The 22,160-nt window shown below is 60.7% G+C and overlaps 1 protein-coding gene across 1 annotated transcript in view; it reads right to left on the bottom strand.

Moving 5' to 3' along the window:
* LOC141977560 (hyaluronan synthase 1-like) overlaps window positions 1–22,160 on the bottom strand; it is a 36,700-nt gene that overhangs the window by 684 nt on the left and 13,856 nt on the right. Inside the window, 5 exon segments of the mRNA XM_074939075.1 lie at window positions 350–373; window positions 678–746; window positions 926–1,003; window positions 1,614–1,880; window positions 3,121–3,234. Of these exon segments, the coding sequence (XP_074795176.1) occupies window positions 350–373; window positions 678–746; window positions 926–1,003; window positions 1,614–1,880; window positions 3,121–3,234 (552 nt within the window).

Raw genomic sequence — 22,160 nt, 5'->3', positions numbered from 1 at the left:
CAGGGGGCTGCGGGTCGGGAGTGAGGGGCACCGGCGGAGCTGGGGAGTGGGGGGAGCCCAGGGTTGGGCTGGGAGGGGGCTGCGGGTCGGGAGTGAGGGGCACCGGCAGGGCTGGTTGGGGGGTCCAGGGCTGGGCTGGCAGGGGGCTGCGGGTTGGGAGTGAGGGGCACCGGCGGAGCTGGGGAGTGGGGGGAGCCCAGGGTTGGGCTGGGAGGGGGCTGCGGGTTGGGAGTGAGGGGCACCGGCAGGGCTGGTTGGGGGGTCCAGGGCTGGGCTGGCAGGGGGCCTGCGGGTCGGGAGTGAGGGGCACCGGTGGAGCTGGGGGGCCCCGCGAGACCTCAGGACTCACCGCACGGCGGGACGCAGGCAGGAGCTGCGAAGGGAGAGGAACAGGAGGGAGGATGAGGCCATATCAGGGCATGAGGCCCAGCAGCAGCAGACCCTCTCCTGGGTGCCCTCTAGGGGGCGCCGAGTCTGATCCAGCCTCCCGGCAGGGACTGGATGGCTGGCAGTGGGGGAGGGGGGGTCTCAGCCCCTGCCTCCCAATTGGCCGAGGGCTGGGTGGTCCATGGGGTCCCAGCCCCTTCCCCCCACCTGTTCCAGGACAGTGGGTGCATGGGGCTGTGTGTGTGTGGGGGGGGTCACACCGGGTGGTCGGCTCCCAGCCCCCCTCTCACCTGGTTTCAGCTGAGCCAGCTCCGGCTGGATTTGCGCCACAGCGTCCGGCACGGCCACCTGGTAGGGAACTGGGGGGGAAGAGGGGGTCAGAACTGGGCCCCCCGCCCACACCCTCCCCCTGCCTTTCCAGCCCCTATCCCCACCCTATCCCTCCCCTCCCCTATTCCCAGCCACTTCCCCTTGCTCCCCCCCTCCAGCATCCTTCCCCTCCCCTTCCTCCATGGCCCCCACCCCGGCTCTGACCCACCCTTGGACATGCCCTTCTGCTCCAGGGAGAAGATGACATTGGAGAAGACGTCCTTCAGCTTCTCCATCTCCGCCACACCTGGGGAGGGTGAGGGGGGCGGGTGAGGAGACAGGTTCTGCTCCGGGGTCCGTCCCACGGGGGGCCATAGATGGAGGGATGGGCAGAGGAATGGATGGAGGAGATGATGGAGCTAGGGATGGTTGGAGAGATGGGCAGAGGATGGAAGGATGGCTGGAGGTAGAGACAGAGGGATGATGGAGCTAGAGATGGATGGAGGTAGAGACGGAGGGAGGATGGAGCTAGGGGTGGATTGAGGTGAAGACGGAGGGATGATGGAGCTAGGGGTGGATGGGGGTGAAGATGGAGGGAGGATGGAGCTAGGGATGGGTGGGGTGAAGATGGAGAGAGGATGGAGCTAGGGATGGATTGAGGTGAAGACAGAGGGATGATGGAGCTAGGGATGGATGGAGGTGAAGACGGAGGGATGATGGAGCTAGGGATGGAGGGCCAGGGAGTGGTTAAGCTGGAGGAAGGCAAGGATGGAGCTGAAGGATGGACGGACGGTGGGAGGACAGACAGACAGGAGGGATGGTGGGAACGGAAGACGGACGGACAGAGCGAGCTGCAGGAGGAGGCCGGGGTGAGGCCAGAGGGCGGGCCGGCCGCTTGGCTCCGGGGCCCCACTCACCCACCACCAGCTGGGCGTGGGGCTGGAAGGCGGCCCGCAGGGCGCCCAGGCAGGCCACGTGCCGGGAACTGGCGTGACCCAGGAAGATCTGGCAGACACGCAGGCGTTGCTGGGGGGTGGAGAAGCAGTCGAGGCAGCCGGACGCCTGGGGGGCCAGAAGGAGGCCGAGGCAAAGGGGCAGCAGCAGCTGGGAGGCCGCGGGCATCGCCCAGCGCCGGGGGCACGGAACCCGCCGGGACATCACAATGGAGGGGGCAGGGCTACGATCTGGCCACGCCCACCCCAGAGGTGGCTGGGTCCCAGCGAGGGGTCCCTGTATAACCAGCCCGCTGCCCCACCGCAGAGGTGGCTGCATCTCAGGGCCGGGTGAGGGGTTCCCATGTAACCAGCCCCCCCACACCCCACCCCAGAGGTGGCTGCATCTCAGGGCCGGGTGAGGGGTCCCCACATACCCAGGACTGGAGGAAGGCAGCTCCGGCCGAGGGGAGAAGTGTGTGTGGGGGGGGAGCTGTCGGGCTCAGAGGTCTGTCTCCATGGAAACCAGACAGCCGGGCATGAAGCTGAGAATTAATATGTCCCTTAAACGGGGCGGGGGGGGGGGGGGCGCTGTGGGGCAGGGGGATGAGTGCATCAAAGGGATGAAAAACGACCCCCCCCCAGCTCTGCTGGTGCCCCTCACTCCCGACCCGCAGCCCCCTGTTAGCTCAGCCCTGGGCTCCCTACTCCCACCCTCTGCAGAACTGCCCGAGCTGGGGGGCAGGGGGGCGCTGTGGGTCGGGAGTGAGGGGCGCTGCTATCGCTGTGCACAACATTATTTCTCCATAGTAGTAACCTTGGAAAAGGAGGCAGGAGTCGAGTGTTTAGAGCCGGGAGGAGGGGCAGGGAGCCCGGATTCCTGGGTTCTCTCCCCAGCTCTGGGAGAGGAGTGGGGTCGAGTGGTTGGAGCGCGGAGGGAGGGCGGGTGATGGGCGTGACGAGGGGCCTCCCCGTCTCCCTCAGGGGATCCTGTGCTGCTTGGCTTGGGGGGTTCAGCTGTTTGATGGTGTCTCTGGGAGCAGGAGCCTCAGAGGCACAGAGACACCCGTCAAACCTGCTCCCTCGGGTGGGCAGGGAGAGATCTCCCGTGGGGTGGGCGAGGTGCTCAGCTCCGTGTCCCTCCGGGCCTGTTGTCTCAGCTCAAACACAGGCCGAGCTCACCCAAGACTCTGATCGCGATCAGGGGCCCCGTTGTGCACTGGGGAAACCGAGGCACCGAGCAGGAAAGCAATTTCTCCAGGGTAGCACCAGGAGTCTGTGGCGGAATCCTGAGTTCTAACCCGGGGGGGAGCCAGGACTCCTGGGTTCTATCGTGGCTCTGGGAGGGAAGGGAGTCTAGTGGTTCAGGTGGAGGCAGGGGGGGTTCGGTTGTCCGTGCCCCAGCGGTGAAGCTGCCCCCGGCGTGACGGCCTGAGACCTGCCCCTGGCTGCGCTGTGTCGGGGCCAGTCGCTCAGTTCCCAAGAACCTCACCTGTGAATTCTGCGCTGCCCTCACAGGTTAAGGGTCTCAGGGACAGAGACGGCTGCCGGGAGCGAGACAGAGAGGGAGGAGGAGAGCGCAGGTCTGGGGGTCCCATTCGTCCAGCTGGAGCAGAGGAAAAGAGCGGGTGCTGAGAGGTTAGTGGGGGGGAGAGCACCCAGGGTGCGGGCTGAGTGGGCTGGAAGGAGGAGCCTGGGCTGCTGCTATCTATGGAGTGCGGGGGATTTTGGATGGATTTTGTCAATGCCCCTCAATCCTGACCCCCCATGCCATTTATTCCCACTCCGGGCTCCCCCCAGCTCTGCCGGTGCCCCCACTCCTGACCCGCAGCCCCCTGCTAGCCCAGGCTCCCTTCCCCCAGCTCTGCCAGTGCCCCTCACTCCTGACCCGCAGCCCCCTGCTGGCCCAGCCCCGGTCTCCCTCCCGCACCCACCCACACAGGGGGATGTTTCCATGATTCTCTTCGCAATCTGCCTTTCTGCTGATGCTGTCAGTAGGGGGAGCCAGGGAGCGCTACTCCGGGAGCGAGGTGTTGGGGGTGGAGGTGTCCCCACCCCGAACTAGGCGACCTTTCCCCAATGGGTGGGGGGGGGGGGAGAAGTCAACTGATTTTGTTGCCCAAACCCCAGTCGGGGGGTTGCAATGAGGTGCTTTGGGGGCGCCGGTTAAATGCAGATTTGATCAGCCCAGTGGGGGGCTGGGGGGGCTCGGCCGCGGGCAGGGGTGACCTGGAAGGGGTACTGATGGGCCATGGGAAGGAGCCGCCAGACAGGTACCAGAATGGGCTCCCCGTCAGCACCTGGCCACCAGACTGGGATACTGGGGCCCGGGAAGGCCAGTGACCTGCCAGCGAGCGGCTCCTGGGACGGGCCATTGGGGGGGAGGGGGCGGCTAGCACCTATCCCGAGCCCCGGCTGGTCACCGACAGGTAACACTGGTGGGCCGGCTCTCCACAGCCGCTCACTAAGCTGTGCCCGGGGCGCCCGGTAGGGGGAGGGATCCACCAAGCCACAACGACAGCCACAGCCTCGGGGACCTTCCCCACGGCCCCGTTGCTAGCCCCAAACTCAGAGGAACGGAGCCACCCCAAATTCCCCCAGAAACCGGGGCTCTGAACCCTGAACGAACCCGCCTGAGGGCAGAGACACTGGCTGGGTGTCACCCCCCACCCCGCTCCACTCTCCCCAGACCTCCAATGTCCCCCAGCTCCCCCCACTCTTCCCCAGACCCCACAATATCCCCCAGGTCCCTCTCTTCCCCAGGCCCCCCGATATCCTTGCCAGGCCCCCCGGGTGTCCCCAGGCCACCCCATTCTTATCTAAATTCAAAGGTTTCTAGACTATGGGAGAATCAGCCTGACCCCGATTCCTGACAACTCCCAGCAGACCCCAAATAGTGACATGGGGCCCTTCCCCTCTAGGGGGCACCGGTCCCGACCGGGCCCCAGGGACAGGAGGTGGCTGGCTTTGGGGGGGCGGGGGGACGGACACAATGTGGTTCAGCAATTCCGTGTGTGAACCAAGTTTGCTGGCTCTCAGCTCCCCTCGCCGGCAGGAGGCCGAGGGTTGGGTGGGCCACAGGGACCCAGCCCCTCCCTGGCTTTGGGATACAGGGGGCCAGGAGCTGGGGGGACCCTGTTATACTCACCTGCTGCCCCCCATGACGGAGGGGCTGGGGGGCTTGGAGGCCTGCAGCACCCCCCAGACACACACCCACAGCCTGCAACATCCCCCAACACCCCCCAAGCTCCCAACTCCTGCCCCACAGCCCCTAACACACCCAACATCCCCTGCAAGAACTCCCACCACCCACCCTACGGACTGCAATATGTCCAACACCCCCCCCCCCAACAACCCCCATGCTCCCGACACCCTCCACAGCCTGTAACACCCCCATCCCCTGCAACAACCCTGAAAACCTCCCACGCCAACACCTCCAACACCCCACGTAACACGCCACACCCCTTGCCATAACCGCAAACACCCCCATGTCTCCCAACCCCACCCCTACACGCGGCCTGTAACACCCTTCCACAGCCTATTACACACACACACACACACACAGGTACTGTGCAGGGTCTGCCTTTCCCATCCCCCCGTACCCCTCCATCCCCCTACCTCTATCCCGCCATCCCTGCCTTCTCATCCCCCCGTACCCCTCCATCCCCCTTCCTCTATCCCCCCATCCCTGCCTTTCCATCCCCCCCATACCCCTCCATCCCCCTACCTCTATCCCTCCATCCCTGCCTTCTCATCCCCCCGTACTCCTCCATCCCCCTTCCTCTATCCCTCCATCCCCCTTCCTCTGTCTCTCCATCCCTGCCTTCTCATCCCCCTGTACCCCTCCATCCCCCTTCCTCTATCCCCCCATCCCTGCCTTCCCATCACCCCGTACCCCTCCATCCCCCTTCCTCTATCCCCCCATCCCTGCCTTCCCACCCCCCGTACCCCTCCACCCCCTTCCTCTATCCCTCCATTCCTGCCTTCCCACCCCCCGTACCCCTCCACCCCCTTCCTCTATCCCTCCATTCCTGCCTTTCCATCCCCCCGTACCCCTCCATCCCCCTTCCTCTATCCCTCTATCCCTGCCTTCCCACCCCCCGTACCCCTCCACCCCCTTCCTCTATCCCTCCATTCCTGCCTTTCCATCCCCCCGTACCCCTCCATCCCCCTTCCTCTATCCCTCTATCCCTGCCTTTCCATCCCCCCCATACCCCTCCATCCCCCTTCCTCTATCCCTCCATCCCTGCCTTTCCATCCCCCCTGGTACCCCTCCATCCCCCTACCTCTATCTCTCCATCCCTGCCTTTCCCATCCCGCCTGTACCCCTCCATCCCCCTTCCTCTATCCCCCCACCCCTGAACCTCTCTCGCTCCCCTTTCCTCCCTCTTCCTCTGCTCCCCCCGCGACCGCCCCTCCCCGCCCCGCGGCGGGACTCAGCCTGTGGCTCTCCTCCGTCCGTGGCTGTCTCCTTCCCTCGCTCCGCCGGTGCCCGGGCGGGTCGGTCGGCCGGAGGGAGGGATGGACGCGGGGTCCGTCGGTCGGTCGGTCCGTCCGCCGGCCCCGCGGGCGGGGTCTGTCTGGGGCTCTCGGCCGCCCCCCCGCGCCTCTCTCCTCCGCGGCGTCTGTCTCGCTCCCCCGCTCCGGGCGGCGGGGCCGGCATCGCAATGCGGCGCTTGTCTGGCTGGAGCCGCGCCGGCTGCCGGGCCCGGGGGGGGGGGGGGGGGGGCAAGGGGCCGGGCAGACCGCGAGCGGCAGGTGGGACCCGCACCCCCCCACAGGAACACACCCGCATATAACGCAACACAACCCCCCCACCACACAGCACCCCCCACCAGAACACCCCCCACACCACAGTAACCCCCCACCACACAACACAACACCCCCCACATAACACAACACCCCCACAACGCACACACACACACAACGCCACCATAACCCCCCCACACACTGCGCCCCCACCATAACACCCCCCACCACACAGCACCCCCCACAACACCCCCCCACAATAACCCCCCCACACAGCACCCCCACCATAACACCCCCCCACATAACACAACACCCCCACAACACCCCCCCACAACACCCCCCCCACACAGCACCCCCACCATAACACCCCCCACACCACAATAACCCCCCCACAACACCCCCCACAATAACCCCCCACACACAGCACCCCCACCATAACACCTCCCCACATAACACAACACCCCCACAACGCACACACACAACGCCACAATAACCCCCACACACACTGCGCCCCCACCATAACACCCCCCACCACACAGCACCCCCCACAACACCCCCCCACAATAACCCCCCCACACAGCACCCCCACCATAACACCCCCCACAACACCCCCACCACAAGAACACACACGCATATAACGCAACACAACACAGCACCTCCAGCATAACGCCCCCCACACCACAATAACACCCCCCACAACACCCCCACCACAATAACACCCCCACCACACAGCACCCCCACCATAACACATACCCATACACACCACAATAACGCCCCCCCCACAGCACCCACCCACCACAATAACACCCACCCACACAACACTCCCATCACAATAGCACACCCGCATAGAACACAACACCCCCCACAACACAGCACCTCCACCATAACACACACCCACACAACACACCCCACATAACACAACACACCTCCCCAGTTACACCCTGCCACAAAATACCACCCCCACCACATCCCCCATAACACCCACCCACACAACACACCCTCCCCACCACAACACACCACACAACACAAGACCTCCACCATAATAACACACTAGCATATAACACAACACCCCTAAAATAACACACTCACAACACAGCACCCCCCATAACACACCCACAATAACAACCCCCACAATATCCCCCACCACAATAACACACAAACACAATATCACCACCACCACCATAATAATACATACACATCACACATACAACACAATACCCCACCACCATAACAGACACCACAACACACACACAACACCACAACCACCACCATAACACAACACCCCCACTACCACAGTACACACACAAGACCCCACAATATCGCACAACCACTACACACACAACACAATATCCCAACACCATCACACCCCCACTACAATAAAAACACACCCACACACCCACAATATCTCCCTGCATCACAATAACATACACAGAGTCCATAATATCCATCACCACCATAACACATACTTCACAATAACACACACACAATATCTCCCACAACATAATACCACACATAACACAACACCCCCACACCCATCACAGCACCCACACCCATCACGCATACTCATCACAACAATGCCACTCACAACACCCACACCAACCATAACATATACACACAGAATACAATACCCTCACACCCACCACAACACATGCACAACACACATCCATCATGCACACACAAAAGAACACTGCCACACACAGCACACTACACAACATCCACTTCCACTGTGGCACACGCACAGCACCCACTATGTACACACAACGTGAGAATCCTACATACACAATCACACAGCTTGAACTCACCATACACAGTGACAACAGTACTGCACACACAATGCACACACAGCACATCCCAGTGTAAAATACAGCCACACACGCAGCATGACAATGATGCTAACCACACATCCCCTGCACAACTACACATGCACACACAACACCAAACACACATACTTGAACACACCCACAATGCTGCACAACTACGCACACCGCAATGTCACACAATTATACACAAGTGCACACAAGAATCACATACACATAAAACAAGACACCAGAGAAACACACCTATATCCCCCGTTCCCACCACACACAACACTGTACAACCACATACACGAGACATGACATCGCACAACCCAGCAGTGCCTCACAATCACATCCACAGTTCCTCGACAGCACAACATGACAATACCACACAATCCTAAACATCCCAACAACCACTCCGCCCATATCAGCACACAACTACACACAATTCCCTGACCACACAGCACACGCAACCCCAGCCATGTCTCTACAGGCATCCTGGGAATTAACCCGGTCAATCCCCAGCCACAGGGAGTCCCACAGGTTAACCCGGCCAAGCCCCAGTGGCGGGGAATCCCATGAGTTAACCCAGCCAATCCGCAGTGGCGGGGAGTCCCATAGGTTAGCCTGGCCAATCCCCAGTGGCGGGGAATCCCATGAGTTAACCCAGCCAATCCCTAGTGGCGGGGAGTCCTGTGGGTCAGCCCTGCCAATTCCCAGTGGCAGGGAATCCCATGAGTTAACCCAGCCAATCCGCAGTGGTGGGAGTCCCATAGGTCAACCTGGTCAATCCCCAGTGGCGGGGAGTTCCACGGGTTAACCCTGCCACTCCTTGGTAGCAGGGAGTTTCGCAGGTCATCATCGATAATCATATCCCACCATGGCAAATTACCGCAGTACTCACCTCCCCTCGTTGCTGCCCCCTGCTGGCTGATCTCCAGGGCTGAGCAGCGCCCCAGGGAAAGCTAGGAGGCTGTACAGTTATCTCCTGCGGGTGTTATTCTAAACCATACAACCTACTACCTCAGCCTGGGGCACGCAGAAGAGACGGGCCGGGGAGAGGGGGTTTGAGCCAAGCGCGGCTGGGGGTCTCGGGATCGGCTGGGGGTGGAAGACACTGGCTGGGGGAGTGGGAAGGAAGTCGCCCAGAGCGGCTGGGGAGGTTTCTCTAGAGGCGTTGGCTGCCTCTAGGTGGAATGATTTGGTGGGTTCTCAACTGACTGGCCTTTCCCCTCTAGGGGGCGCAGGTTCTGATCCAGCCCCGGGGGGGGGGGGGGGACTGGGAATGGGACACGGGGCCTTTCCCCTCTAGGGGGCGCAGGTTCTGATCTGGCCCCATTCCGGTGGGTGGACCCTACGGCTGAGTGGGCGGGCCTGCAATGCCGGTGGGCGGAGTCAGCCCGGGGTCGGTCTCCAGATGTCCTGGCCAGGATCGACACATACCCACAGACTCGAGCTTGTGTGAGGCAGTCGTACCGCAAGTTCGGATCTACGGGTTTATGGCAACCGGCAATGCCGCGGCGGGACCCGGCGGCTGGCAGCCCCGGCCTCGGAGCCATCCGAGACGAGACTGTGACTGCCAGATAGCAGGGGTGAACCTGAAAGGGGGTGGGAGAGATGGCTGGACAGACAGAGGGGTGTGTATGGGGGTGGATAGATAGATAGATTAGATTAGATAGTCTTGCAAGGAATACATTTCTCAACTTGGAAAAACAAAAACGTTTTTCATTCCTATATTGAATACAACAGAACATGCCCAGAGCAGGGAATAGAAGCCAGGCGTCCTGGCTCCCAGCCTCCGCCTCTGTTCTAACCTAGTAGGCCCCACTCCCCTCCCAGAGCTGGGGAGAGAACCCAGGAGTCCGGGCTCCCAGAGTTTTCATTTAATTCTTTGACACTTTCCCAGATTCTCACAAATGCAAGAGACCATTTCTATGGTTAAAAACCCCCATCCCTTGTGCCTCCGTTTCACACTGTTTCTCGTAGGATTGCACGCCCCCTGCTGGGCGTGAGGGGAAAGGGAGCACCCACCTGGCAAGAAGCCCCCTGGAGACTACAGGTTGGGTGAGGGAGGAAGAAGGTAAGGAAATGGGGGGGAAGGGAATGGGGGGGAACAATCTGAGAACAGACTGCGGGGGGGGGGAGAGCTGCAGGGTGGCAGGGAGCAGAACCGAGCTGTGTGGAGGGGGGGATCCTACACGGGAGCCACGGTGGATTTGTCGGGAGGTATGGTAGGGTGCAACGTGACGGCTGGTTGTGTATGGCCGAGAAGCATCAGAGAACAGCCTAGGTGCGCAGTGTAGTGCTTGACACCGAGACTCACAGGCTGGCTGCACAGAGATGCTGGTGTCTGGCTCATTCCGACCACCCAGAACCCACTCACCCCGTGTCCTAGGACTGCAGGGGGGTTCCCGGGTCGCTCCGCCTCAACTGGGCCCTGCCGCCACGGACGACCTGCTTATGCTGCACAATCTGCTCCGGCCGGCCTGTAGCTGGGCCACTCGGCGCCCCTGTCCTGGTTCCGCAGCACCGCTCGGCCTGGCTCCAGAGCGTCCCCTCTCCCCAAGAAAAGAGAGCCCCTTCCCTGCCTGGTCGCTCGTATGACATAATATAGACTATGGATGGACTCGATTTCATTCTAGGTCATGTATTCCATATCCTAGCAGATAAACAGGTTCTATCGTAATGTCACCTAGGTTTAAGCATTGTTAAATACAAAACATAATATAAAACCCCATAGTCTATATTAATGTAGCATATGTTTAAAAGCATCGTCAAACCTAATATAAAAACTCTTACTCTGTATTAACCTAAAGTATGTGTAAGTATTGTTAAATTAAATGTAAAATATCATATAAAAACGTATATACTATCTATACACAATATTTAATTTTATATTATAAATTTGTACAGATAAACAAGTTCTATATTACTGTAATTTATGTTTAAGGATTGTTAATATAATATAATATAGACTAGCTCTATACTATATTTCATTTTTGGTTTTATATTACAAACGTATTCTAACAGATAAACATGCTCTATATTCATATAAACTCTGTTTAAGCATTGTTAATTAAATGGAAAACATAATTAAAAACACACTCAATATTAAATTAAGTATGTTCCAGCACTGTTCAATTAAATGTAAAATATAAAAACTCATGCTATCCATATACTGTATTTCATTTTATATTATATATTCTTATAAAGTTCTATATTACTGTAAAGTATGTTTAGGCATTGTTTAATAAATAAATATAAATATATAATATAATCTGAAGCTTAAACATCATAATCTCTGCATCCTGACTAGATCTCTGTGTTAGAATAGAAAACATAAAACAAAATATAATAGAGACACCGTGTGATGTAAGGCACATTTTATGGGATGGTATTTTTATTTGATAGGATAAGCCACCCCTCTATGCATTTTACTGTCTGTTTACACACTTATCTTATCATAACGTAACGATGCTTAACTATACTGGCCCTTAATGAAGATCATATTTACAGGTTAGAATCTATAATCTATGAATACCACTCAGTGCTTCCATAGGGTTTCTCACCAGCAGCTCTCAGACCACTTCGCAGTAGTCAAGGTATTTATGCTCCCAGCATTACAGTGGGGCAGGGCTGTGCTAGCACAGATGGGGAAACTGAGGCACAGAGGGGTTAAATGACTTGGCCAAGGTGTGACAAAGTGGGAAGTTTGGGTAATATTTTGATGAAGACTGTGTGTGCCTCAGTTCCCCCTCCCCCCCTTCCAGTGACCCTGTGTGGGGGGAGAGGATTACACTCACTCTCCGGGCAGGCCAAGAGACACAGGTGTGTGCATGCCACCCAGCTGTCTGAGAGGAGAAGGAACTGAACAGGTCCCTGAACAGACAGTCCAAGGCCGGCCCATATCAATGGGGAATCAGAGGAGACGCTGGCAAACTCACTCGCCAAGACAGGGCCAACCAGCGGTGGACGGATCGCCCTGCCGCTCTGCAGGGAGCAGAGCAGAGAGGGCTGGGGGAGTAGAAGGGTAGGCTCAGGAGGGAGTCTGGGGGCTGACTAAAGCAGGAAGTCATACCACCCCTAATAAATAACTCATAACGTACAGTGCCTGGCGCGATGGGGTCTGGCACCAGCACTGGGGCTGTTGGGGGCTACCGTAATACCCCTAATAAATAGCACTTAGTGGGCACGGGAGCTAGCCCTGACTGCCAGCTGCCCAGCTCTGACCCACGTCCCTCCCATGATCTCACCCCGGATGGCCCGGACGCAAGCTGGGAGCAGCGACCAGGCTGCACCCCCAGCAGGGATGACATCACAGGGGGGAACTGGGAAAGATTAACGCCCCCTAGAGGTACCCCCAAGTCACTGCGCCTGCCAGCATTGCCACTCACTGCCTGCCACTCACTCCCAACCTGCAGCCCCCTGCTAGCCCAGCCCTGGGCTCCCCACAGCCCCAAGTTCCCTGCCCAGTGAATCTCGCCCAGTTCTGGGTTTCTCAGCATCACTCATCTAGGAGCATTTTCCCCAAATTTAGCTCTGAGATCCCTGGCTCTAGGAGGGGAGGGGAGTCTAGTGGTTAGCGCAGAGGGGTGGGGCTGGGAGCCAGGTCTCCTGGGTTCTCTGATGATAATCACGTCTGAGGTCCCATGATTTCCCGCACATCCCATGAGGCCTCCACCAGAACTATCATCCCAAATCCTGGCACACCCCCATGAGGGGACCCGTCTCTCACCACTCCCCACCCCCCATGCGAGACCCCCTGCCTCCCGGGGGGGGGGGAAGAAAGGAGAGGACGCAAGCCGAAAGGGGGAAGGAGAGGAAACGCCCTCCCCCCCCCGCCGCCGCTTACCTTGCCTTTTCAGTCACTGGCCATTCTGGGGGGCCAGACAGGACAGAAAGATGGAAGGAAGGACAGGACAGGCCCCTTCCCCCATGCTTTATACCTTCCCCCTGATGTTTGGGGGGCAGATTTTGGCGGGTGCCCAGGGGGAGAAAGAGAGCGTGACTGCATCTCTCGAAGGTCGGGGTGGGGGGACACAGGATGGATGGATGGATGGACGGACATGGCAGGAGGCGGCGGGGGGAGGAAAAAGAGAGGAAGGGCTGGGGGGGGCGCTGGCAGAGAGTGAGGGAACGAAGCAGACAATGGAAAGGAGAGTCGCAGACAGAGGAAAATGCCCAGAGCATGGCACGGTGCCAGCTCCCTGACGCCCCCCCAGGCAGTGGGCACCGCAGCCAACACCCCCCATCCCACCCGGCACCTGGGCTGTAATGGGGGTGCATGGGGCTGGGGGGCCTGGGGGCAAAGCAGGGGCCCTTAATGAGCGACACCCCCACACACACCCAGCCCGGGGGAGGGGCCATTCGGGGTGGGGGGAGCTGTGTCTGTCTGTCATGCCTCCCCCAGACAGCGTGGGGGTTGGGGGGGGGCTGGCATGGCTGGGCGCGTTGCCATGGTGACCGCTGCCATTGTCTGGCCGGCAGGTCGGTGCCCGCCTCCCCTTCCCCGGGCTGTAATGAATTCACATCACCGCACGCAGCAGACACCACCCCTCAGCGAGCCCCCCCACCAGAGACAGACACCCCCCCACCAGAAATACCCCCCAGGCCTGGCAGCCAAACACAACCAGCCTGAGAGCATCTGCCTCCTCTAAACCAGCGAGAGCCCCCGCATCTGGCAGCCCCCCGGACTGCCCCCCTCCATTGCCCCATCCCCAGAGCCCCCAGATACCCTGCCAAGCGCCCTGGCAGCCTCCCCCCCGAATAGAGCAAGGTGGGGTGGAGGACATGGGGGGATGGGGAGACCCAGTCTAAACAACCCCCCCACAGGGAAATGCCTCTCCCGGGGTGGGGGGCCTCCTTTCCCCCCTCAGGACTCCAGCTGCCACTCTCCACCCCTGGAGGTCAGTGGGGCAGGGGGGTTGGGGGATGGGTCAAGAAGGGGCGGTCAATGAAGCGGGCAAGGTCAATGGGGGGGGTGTCCCCAAAATGGGTGGGGCCAATGGAGGGAGAGGCTAAAACGGCTCAGTTTCATAAAGGGGAGGAGTCAATAAGAACATTCCATTAGGGGGTGGGGCCTATTGGGGGTGGGGCTGATGGGACTGGGCGGGGTTAATGGGGTGGAGTCAATGGAGGGGGGGCCAATGGGAGTCGATTCCATAAAGGGAGGAGTCAATAAGAGCATTCCATCAGGGGGTGGGGCCTATTGGGGGTGGGGCCAATGGGAGGGGGGTCCTTAAGGGTGGAGTCCAGAAAGTGGCGAGGCCAGTGATGGGGTGGGGTGGCCCTAAGGGGCCAGTCGATGATGGTTCTCCATGAGGGGAAGGGGCCTATGAGGAGTGGGGGGTCCTAAGGGGCCTGGTCAATGAGGGGCGGGGTCTAGGGCAGGGTTCTATGAGGGGGAGGGGCCTATGGGACTAGGATTCCTAAGGGGGTGGAGTCAATGAGGGGAGGGGTCTATGGGGGCAGGGTCTATGGCTCTGTTCTGTGAGCGGGAGGGGGTAAGGGGGGGGTGTCAATGGGGGGGCTGATAGGGGACCCTCCCTTCCCCCTCAGCCCCTCCCCAAGGGGTTCAGCCCCTCCCTCTTCCGCGCCACTCAGCAAAAGTGAAAGAGCCGGTCGGCTGCCAAGGGAACCTGGTTCCCTAGCAACGGCCTCCGGGCGCTTGGCAACGGGCCAGGTCCCTCCCTGCGTGCCCAGCAACCCTCCTCTGTCCCACCCCCCCACCCTGCCAGTGCCCCTCACTCCCGCCCTGCAGCCCCCTGCTAGCCCAGCCCTAGGCTCCCCCCGAGGCCCGCCAGTGCCCCTCACTCCCGACCCGCAGCCCCCAGCCCTCAGTCACTCTGCCAGGGCCGAGGCAACGGACAGGCCTGGAGAAGGGGCGGCAGGACTCAGGCGTTCTTGGCTTCTCTCCTGATGCTAGAAGCTGGGATTACGGGGGGGTTGGGGTGGGATGGGGGGGCAGGGACCCCTCAATCTTCAGACCCTTTCCACTCCCTGCAGCCAGATCCACCCTGTCTAGAGCTGCTTCCGGATCTGACCCTCGGGGGGGAATTCCTGACAAGCTGATCCGTCGCGGTCTAGACCTGCAATGCAGCCCAGTGCTGGTACAGCAGAGCTGGGGGGTGGACTCAGAGCTGGGATGGCAGGGGGCTGCGGGTCGGGAGTGAGGGGCACTGGCAGAGCTGGGGGGTGGTCCCAGGGCGGGCTGGCAGGGGGCTGCGGGTCAGGAGTGAGGGGCACTGGCAGAGCTGGGGGGTGGACTCAGAGCTGGGATGGCAGGGGGCTGCGGGTCGGGAGTGAGGGGCACTGGCAGGGCTGGGGGGTGGACCCAGGGCTGGGCTGGCAGGGGCTGCGGGTCGGGAGTGAGGGGTACTGGCAGAGCTGGGGGGGTGGACCCAGGGCTGGGCTGGCAGGGGGCTGCGGGTCAGGAGTGAGGGGCACCGGCAGCGCTGGGGGGTGGACCCAGGGCTGGGCTGGCGGGGGGCTGCGGGTCGGGAGTGAGGGGCACTGGCAGAGCTGGGGGGTGGACCCAGGGCTGGGCTGGCAGGGGGCTGTGGGTCGGGAATGAGGGTAGGCCAGGGAACCTAAAATCCTCCTGGCATCAGAAGGGTTAACCCCAAATTGTCCCGCTCCCCAACTCTTCAGGCTGGGGGTGGGGCGCAACCAACCAGCCGCCATTTTGTATCCGGCGCCCAGTGCGAGCTGCCCCGGCCCCCGCCCCCCCACGTCCGTCTGTCCAGCCAAGACTCCTGTCTGCCCGTCACATGCTCTCCCTGCTGTGATCCAGGGATCTGAACAAATAGGGGTCCCCCCTTACAGCTCTGCCGGTGCCCCTCAATCCCGACCCGCACCCCCCTTGGCTCCCCACCCCCACAGTTCCGCCGGTGCCCCTCAATCCCGACTCGCACCCCCCTTGGCTCCCCACCCCCACAGCTCCACCGGTGCCCCTCAATCCCGACCCGCACCCCCCTTGGCTCCCCACCCCCACAGCTCCACCGGTGCCCATCAATCCCGACTCGCACCCCCCTTGGCTCCCCACCCCCACAGCTCCACCGGTGCCCCTCAATCCCGACTCGCACCCCCCTTGGCTCCCCACCCCCACAGCTCCGCCGGTGCCCCTCAATCCTGACCCGCAGCCCCCTTCTAGCCCAGCCCTCGGCTCCCACCCACCGCTGTGCCGATGCCCCTCACGCCCGACCCGCAGCCCTGGCTGAGCCGAAAAGGGGCGACGGAGGAGGGGGGGAGACGCTCACCCTGAAATCTCCCCAGGATGGGCCCGAGGGCTCCGGCTGGGTCCCGGGCGCGGCCGAGCTGCGGGGAAGAAAGGAAGGAGAAAAGGGGGTGAGAGGAGGAGTGGAAGGATGGCGCGCGGGGGCTGTGGGGCTGGGCAGGGCTGCCAGGCGGTGCCCAGGGGGGAGTAGGGAGGGAGGGTGGCGGGGATGGAGGTCCAGCTGGGGGGGACTGTCGGACCAACCTCGGTGCCAGGGATCCGGTCGGTGCCAGAGAAGGGGGGGGGAAATGAAGGATTGTGGGTAACAAGAACAGAGCTGGGCTGGCATCCAAGGAGCAGCCGGCCCTGTGGTTAACTCTCTCCTCCTCCCCCCCGGGGGCGGATCGGCAGCGCCGGGCTGGGCACCAGCCTCGAGCCCCCAGCCCCCCATGGCATCGCCCCCAGAGACCGGTGCCGGGGGGGGGGGGCAGTGGCGCCTAGTGGTTGGGGCATCTGGCTCCTGGCTTCTCTCCCCAGCTCTGGGAGGGGAGTGGAGTGGTCACAACGGGGTGGGGGAGCCGGGAGCCAGGACTCCTGGGTTCTCCCCCCAGCTCTGGGAGGGGAGTGGGGTCTCGTGAGTTAGAATGGGGGCGCTGGGAGCCAGGACTCCTGGCTTCTATCCCTGGATCTTCATTAGGAGTTTTGCTGGGCGGGTTTTTGGCCGGGCTCGGCTCGGCAATGGTGGGTGGCTTCCCTGCTGGCCTGTGTCTTTCTGGGGTGGGGCTGCGGGACCCCCCTCCCCATTGCCCCAGGAAGTGTGGGGTTGGGGTGGGGCTATGAGGGCGGGGGCGGGGCTCACAAGCATACATTTTCCCTCCCAAAGGGACGGTCCCTTGTCACTAGGGTGACCAGACCTCCCGATTTCATAGGGACAGTCCCGATATTCGGGGCTTTTCTTACCCAGGCATCTATTACCCTCCACCCCCATCCCGATTTTTCTCACTTGCTATCTGGTCGCCCTACATGTCACTGAGGTTGTGTTTAAGGAAGGGGGGTCCCTGCGGTGAAGCACAAGCCTTGTTGGGGTGACACAGCTGTGTGTTTGCACCCCTCACTTCACAGGCAACGGCGGGGGTGGTTGTTGGACAGTGTGTAGTTAACACAAAAGGCAAGGGTGTTGGAGTTAGACTCAGATTGGCTCAGCACGGATAACGCGCACACAAACAGCTATGTTGACACATCTGTTTGTCTACACATTTGTGTGATAGTGCACAATCATTGTGTTGATGTGCCTGGGTGTCCATACAGTTGTGTGACACTACACAATTATTGTGTTGTAGTGCCTGTGTGTGTGACACTCCATAAGCATGGTGTTGATGTGCCCATGTATCTTTGTGTGGATACACTTGTGTGACGTGTCAGTCACTGTGTTATTACTCCAGTGTGTGCATGCACACCTGTGTGATACTACACAATCCTCTCAAATCTCCTGTGTGTGGGGACACGCTTGTGTGACCACACAGTCATTGTGCCAACGCTCCTGTGTGTGGAGAAACTCATGCGACACTCCACAATCAGAGAGTTGTTTTAACACTCAAGGGTGTTATACACAAAGGTGTAACGCAGGTCACACACACACTGCATTGTGTTTCACAGAGTTAAAACTGCCATGTTCACCCGTCTGGGTGAAACTGTTCCATCATGTTAATATCATCCCATGAACGGGGTGAATTAACCTCAGGCGAGGGGTCTAGACTCTAGTGGTTAGAGCAGGGGGGGCTGGGAGCTAGGACTCCTGGGTTCTCTCCCTGGCTCTGGGAGGGGAGTGGGAGAGCAGGGGGGCTGGGAGGGGGGGAGCCAGAACTCCTGGGTTCTCTCCCCAGGCTTGCAACTTTCTCACTACAGACAAAATGGGGAGAGCTGGGGTGGGGGGTGCCCAGGGCTGGGCTAGCAGGGGGCTGCGGCTTGGGACTGAGGGGCACTGACTGAGCTGGGGGGTGGGAGCAGGGCCTGGACCAGGAAGGGTTAATGGGGGGGGGGTCAGGCTCTGGGCTGTGTTAGGCCCCGTTGCCATGGCAGCAGACTGTCTTGCTGGCTCTGCCTGACCCCTGAAGGGGGGTTGTTGGGGGTCCCATAGGGAGCGGGGACCGGAGCCAGCGACCCGCACAGACGGCCCACAGCCCCTGTGCAATGCACAGACACACGGAGCACCTCCCACAGACCCCTGGCACAAGACGCAGAGCAACACAATGACACAGCCGTACACAATATCGCCCAGAGAGACACCCCACAACCCCGTGACACCCACCGAGAGCAACACAATGACACACAGCCCCCTGGCCATGTGGAGACACAGCGTCACGGAGCGGGGGGGCACACACTGAGAAAAAGATACACAACCTAACACGGAGATTGGGACACAACACCACTCAGTAGCTGAGTGGTGTTGTGAAATGGAGACACAACAATAGAGAGCGAGCACATGCGCACACCACACAGTAACACACATACAAAGCTGGCCCATGCAAGCAGAGAGACTCAGTCACACACACAGCAGGTACAATGACACACCAAGGCCAAACGCGCGCACACAAACACACACACACACACAGAGTAAGGCCCATTCCCTCCAGCAGGGGGCAGCAGGGACACACACACACACACACACACACACACACCTGGGAGGAGACTTGACCCTCCCAGACTCTGCCACCAGAAATAATCTGGACAGTTTGTGGGGCACGGGGCCTTTCCCCGCTAGGGGGCATCAGGCCCAATCAGCCCCAGAGCAGGGGAACTGGCTGACTTGAAGCAGATAGGACTGACTGCCAGCCCCCTCGCTCTAATCCACCAGACCCCACGCCCCTCCCAAAGCCAGGGTGAGAACCCAGGAGTCCGGGCTCCCAGCCCCCACTGCTCTAACCACTAGGCCCCACTCCCCTCCCAGAGCCAGGGTGAGAACCCAGGAGTCCTGGCTCCCTGCTCTAGCCAGTGTGCATGGGGGGCAGCAGAAGGGGGAGGGAGGAAGCAGGGAGGGGAGTTTCTTAAAGCAACAGCTGCTGACTAAGGACACCTGAAGGAGTCCCCAGCACACCCTGAAGGGATACAGGGTGTGGGAAGACACTCGGGACCCAGGTGGGGGGTGGAGGTGGTCTGGCTGTCTGGAATAGCCACCAATATGGCCGGACCCTGGAATGACCCCCCCCCATCCTATCCCCCCCAATTCCTCAAAGAACACCCCCCAAAAGAAGAGATGCGCCTGGCCCTTTAAATAACCCCATTGGCCTTGAACTTTTAACCCTTTCTCTCCTTCTCCCCCTCCACTGGGGGGTGGGAGTGGGCTTACCAGCTCCTCCATCCCCCGCCCCGTCCTTCCTTCTTCTCCTCGATCTCCCCCAACCGTCTCTCCGCCCCATCTCTCCTCCTCCCTCTCAGCCTCTTTCAACCTCTCCAGCTCACCGGCCAGCTCCGTCCCTGGTCAGTTGGGGGGAACAGATCTGAGTGGGGGGGCAGGGGAGTGGGGGCTGGACAGGCTGGTGCCACACCCCAGAGGTGGCTGCATCTCAGCAGGGTTCCCTGCGTAACCAGGCCCAGAGCCCCACCCCAGAGGTGGCTGCATCTCGGGGCCGGACAAGGGGTCCCTGTATAACCAGCCCACGCCCCACCTCATAGGGGCCTCATGCGCCTGGAACAGCAACACTGCCGAAAACACCCGCTCAGCGTCACGCAACTGCAACACAACTCCGCGCCTGGACCACAATCAGACAGCAGCACAGTCCCTCGGCGCCTCAACCGTGGTCACGTGACCACAGCCGGACGGGCTGACATCCCCCCGCACGTAATGAGAACACACCCACAGTCCACACCGCCGCTGTGACACCACGGCAACCCCAGCACGCAGCACCGGTACCACCCTGCCGCTGGGGCTGTGCGGCAAGGCAGCCGTTGTGGTGTGACTGCGACACAACGGAGCAGCACTGCTGTTCTGTAATGGGCTCCAGACCTTGTCCCTCAGCCACACACACGCACACAGAGCAGGGCCCAGCCCCTCCAGCAGGGGGCAGCAGGGACACACACACACCCAGAGCAGGGCCCGTCTCCTCCAGTGGGGGGCAGCAGACACACATGCACACACACACACACAGAGCAGGGCACAGCCCCTCCAGCAGGGGGCAGCAGGGACACACACACGCACACACACACACACACACTCACAGAGCAGGTCCCGTCTCCTCCATCGGGGGCAGCAGGGACACACACACACAGAGCAGGGCCTAGCCCCTCCAGCAGGGGGCAGCGCACACACACACACACACACACACACACACACACACACACAGAGCAGGGCCCGTCTCCTCCAGCAGGGGGCAGCAGACACACACGCACACACACACAGAGTAGGGCCCAGCCCCTCCAGCAGGGGGCAGCAGGGACACACACACCTGCCAGCTCAGCACCGACACTGCCAAGTCCCCAGAGCTATGCACAGCCCAACCAAGTCCAGCTCACGAGGGGTCTCTCCTCCCTGACCCATCTCTGCTTCCCCAGGCCCAGATTCACCCCCAGCCCAGACCCCTAGGGTTAAAGGTCACAGAACCAGCTGGATCAACCAGAGCGTTCAAGTAGAAAATAACACTCCCGCCCGCACCACCAGTTCAGCCCGTGCCCCTCACTCCCCACCTGCAGCCCCTGCTAGCCCAGCCCTGCCCCACACAGCTTGCTGGTGCCCCTCACTCCCCACCTGCAGCCCCTGCTAGCCCAGCCCTGCCCCACACAGCTCTGCTGGTGCCCCTCACTCCCCACCTGCAGCCCCTGCTAGCCCAGCCCTGCCCCACACAGCTCTGCTGGTGCCCCTCACTCCCCACCCGCAGCCCCTGCTAGCCCAGCCCTGCCCCACACAGCTCTGCTGGTGCCCCTCACTCCCCACCCGCAGCCCCTGCTAACCAAGCGCTGCCCCACCCCACCCCCTGGCTCTGTCGGTGCCCCGGGTTCTATCCATGTGAAGAGAGGCCAGGAATGGGGCTGGAGTGGGGGCAGCAGAGGGAGTTTAGGTTGGGGGGGGCTGGGGTAGAGAGTCACGAGGGGTGCGGGGGGCACTGAGAGCCCCCCCGCTCAGTGCCCTTCATTCCTGACATGCCACCCTCGCTCCTTCTCCCCGCTCCCCCAGCTCCCTCCCAGGTGCCAGAAGGTCACGTTTCTAAGAGGCTTCTGGCTCTGACCCAGACAGTGAAAGTGAAGGGGAGGGGGCGGGGTGAGTCTGAGATTGTGAGATAGTGTGTGTGCGATTGTGAACAGCAGTGTGTGCGACTGCCACTGTGAGTGTGTGACTGTCACTGTAGGTAACTATGCATTGCGATTGTGAACAGCAGTGTTTGTGGCTGTCCCTGTGTGTGTCTGTCACTATATGGAACTGTGTGGTTGCAATTGTGAACAGCATTGTGTGTGACTATGAGCATGTGACTGGGAGGCGCTGTGTGCAGTTGTGTATAACAGTGGGTACAACTGTCACTGCAAGGGTGTGCAGTTGTCATGGTCAGGTCGTGTGACTGTTACTGTATGTAAATGTGTGTGTGGTTGTGAACACCAGTGCGTGCGACTGTCACCGTGTGTGACTGAGTGGGTGTGATTGGGACTGTGCATGTGTGCGCCTGTCACTGTGCATGACTGTGTGCTTGGTTGTGACTGCTCATGGGTGCAATTGTCACTGTGTAGAATTGAATGTGTGCGACTGCAAACATCTGATTGTCTGACGGTCACTGTGTGAAATTGTAA

The sequence above is a fragment of the Natator depressus genome, chromosome 24, assembly GCF_965152275.1.
Source record: "Natator depressus isolate rNatDep1 chromosome 24, rNatDep2.hap1, whole genome shotgun sequence".
Taxonomy (NCBI): domain Eukaryota; kingdom Metazoa; phylum Chordata; order Testudines; family Cheloniidae; genus Natator; species Natator depressus.
This window is presented reverse-complemented; position numbering and strand designations above follow the sequence as displayed.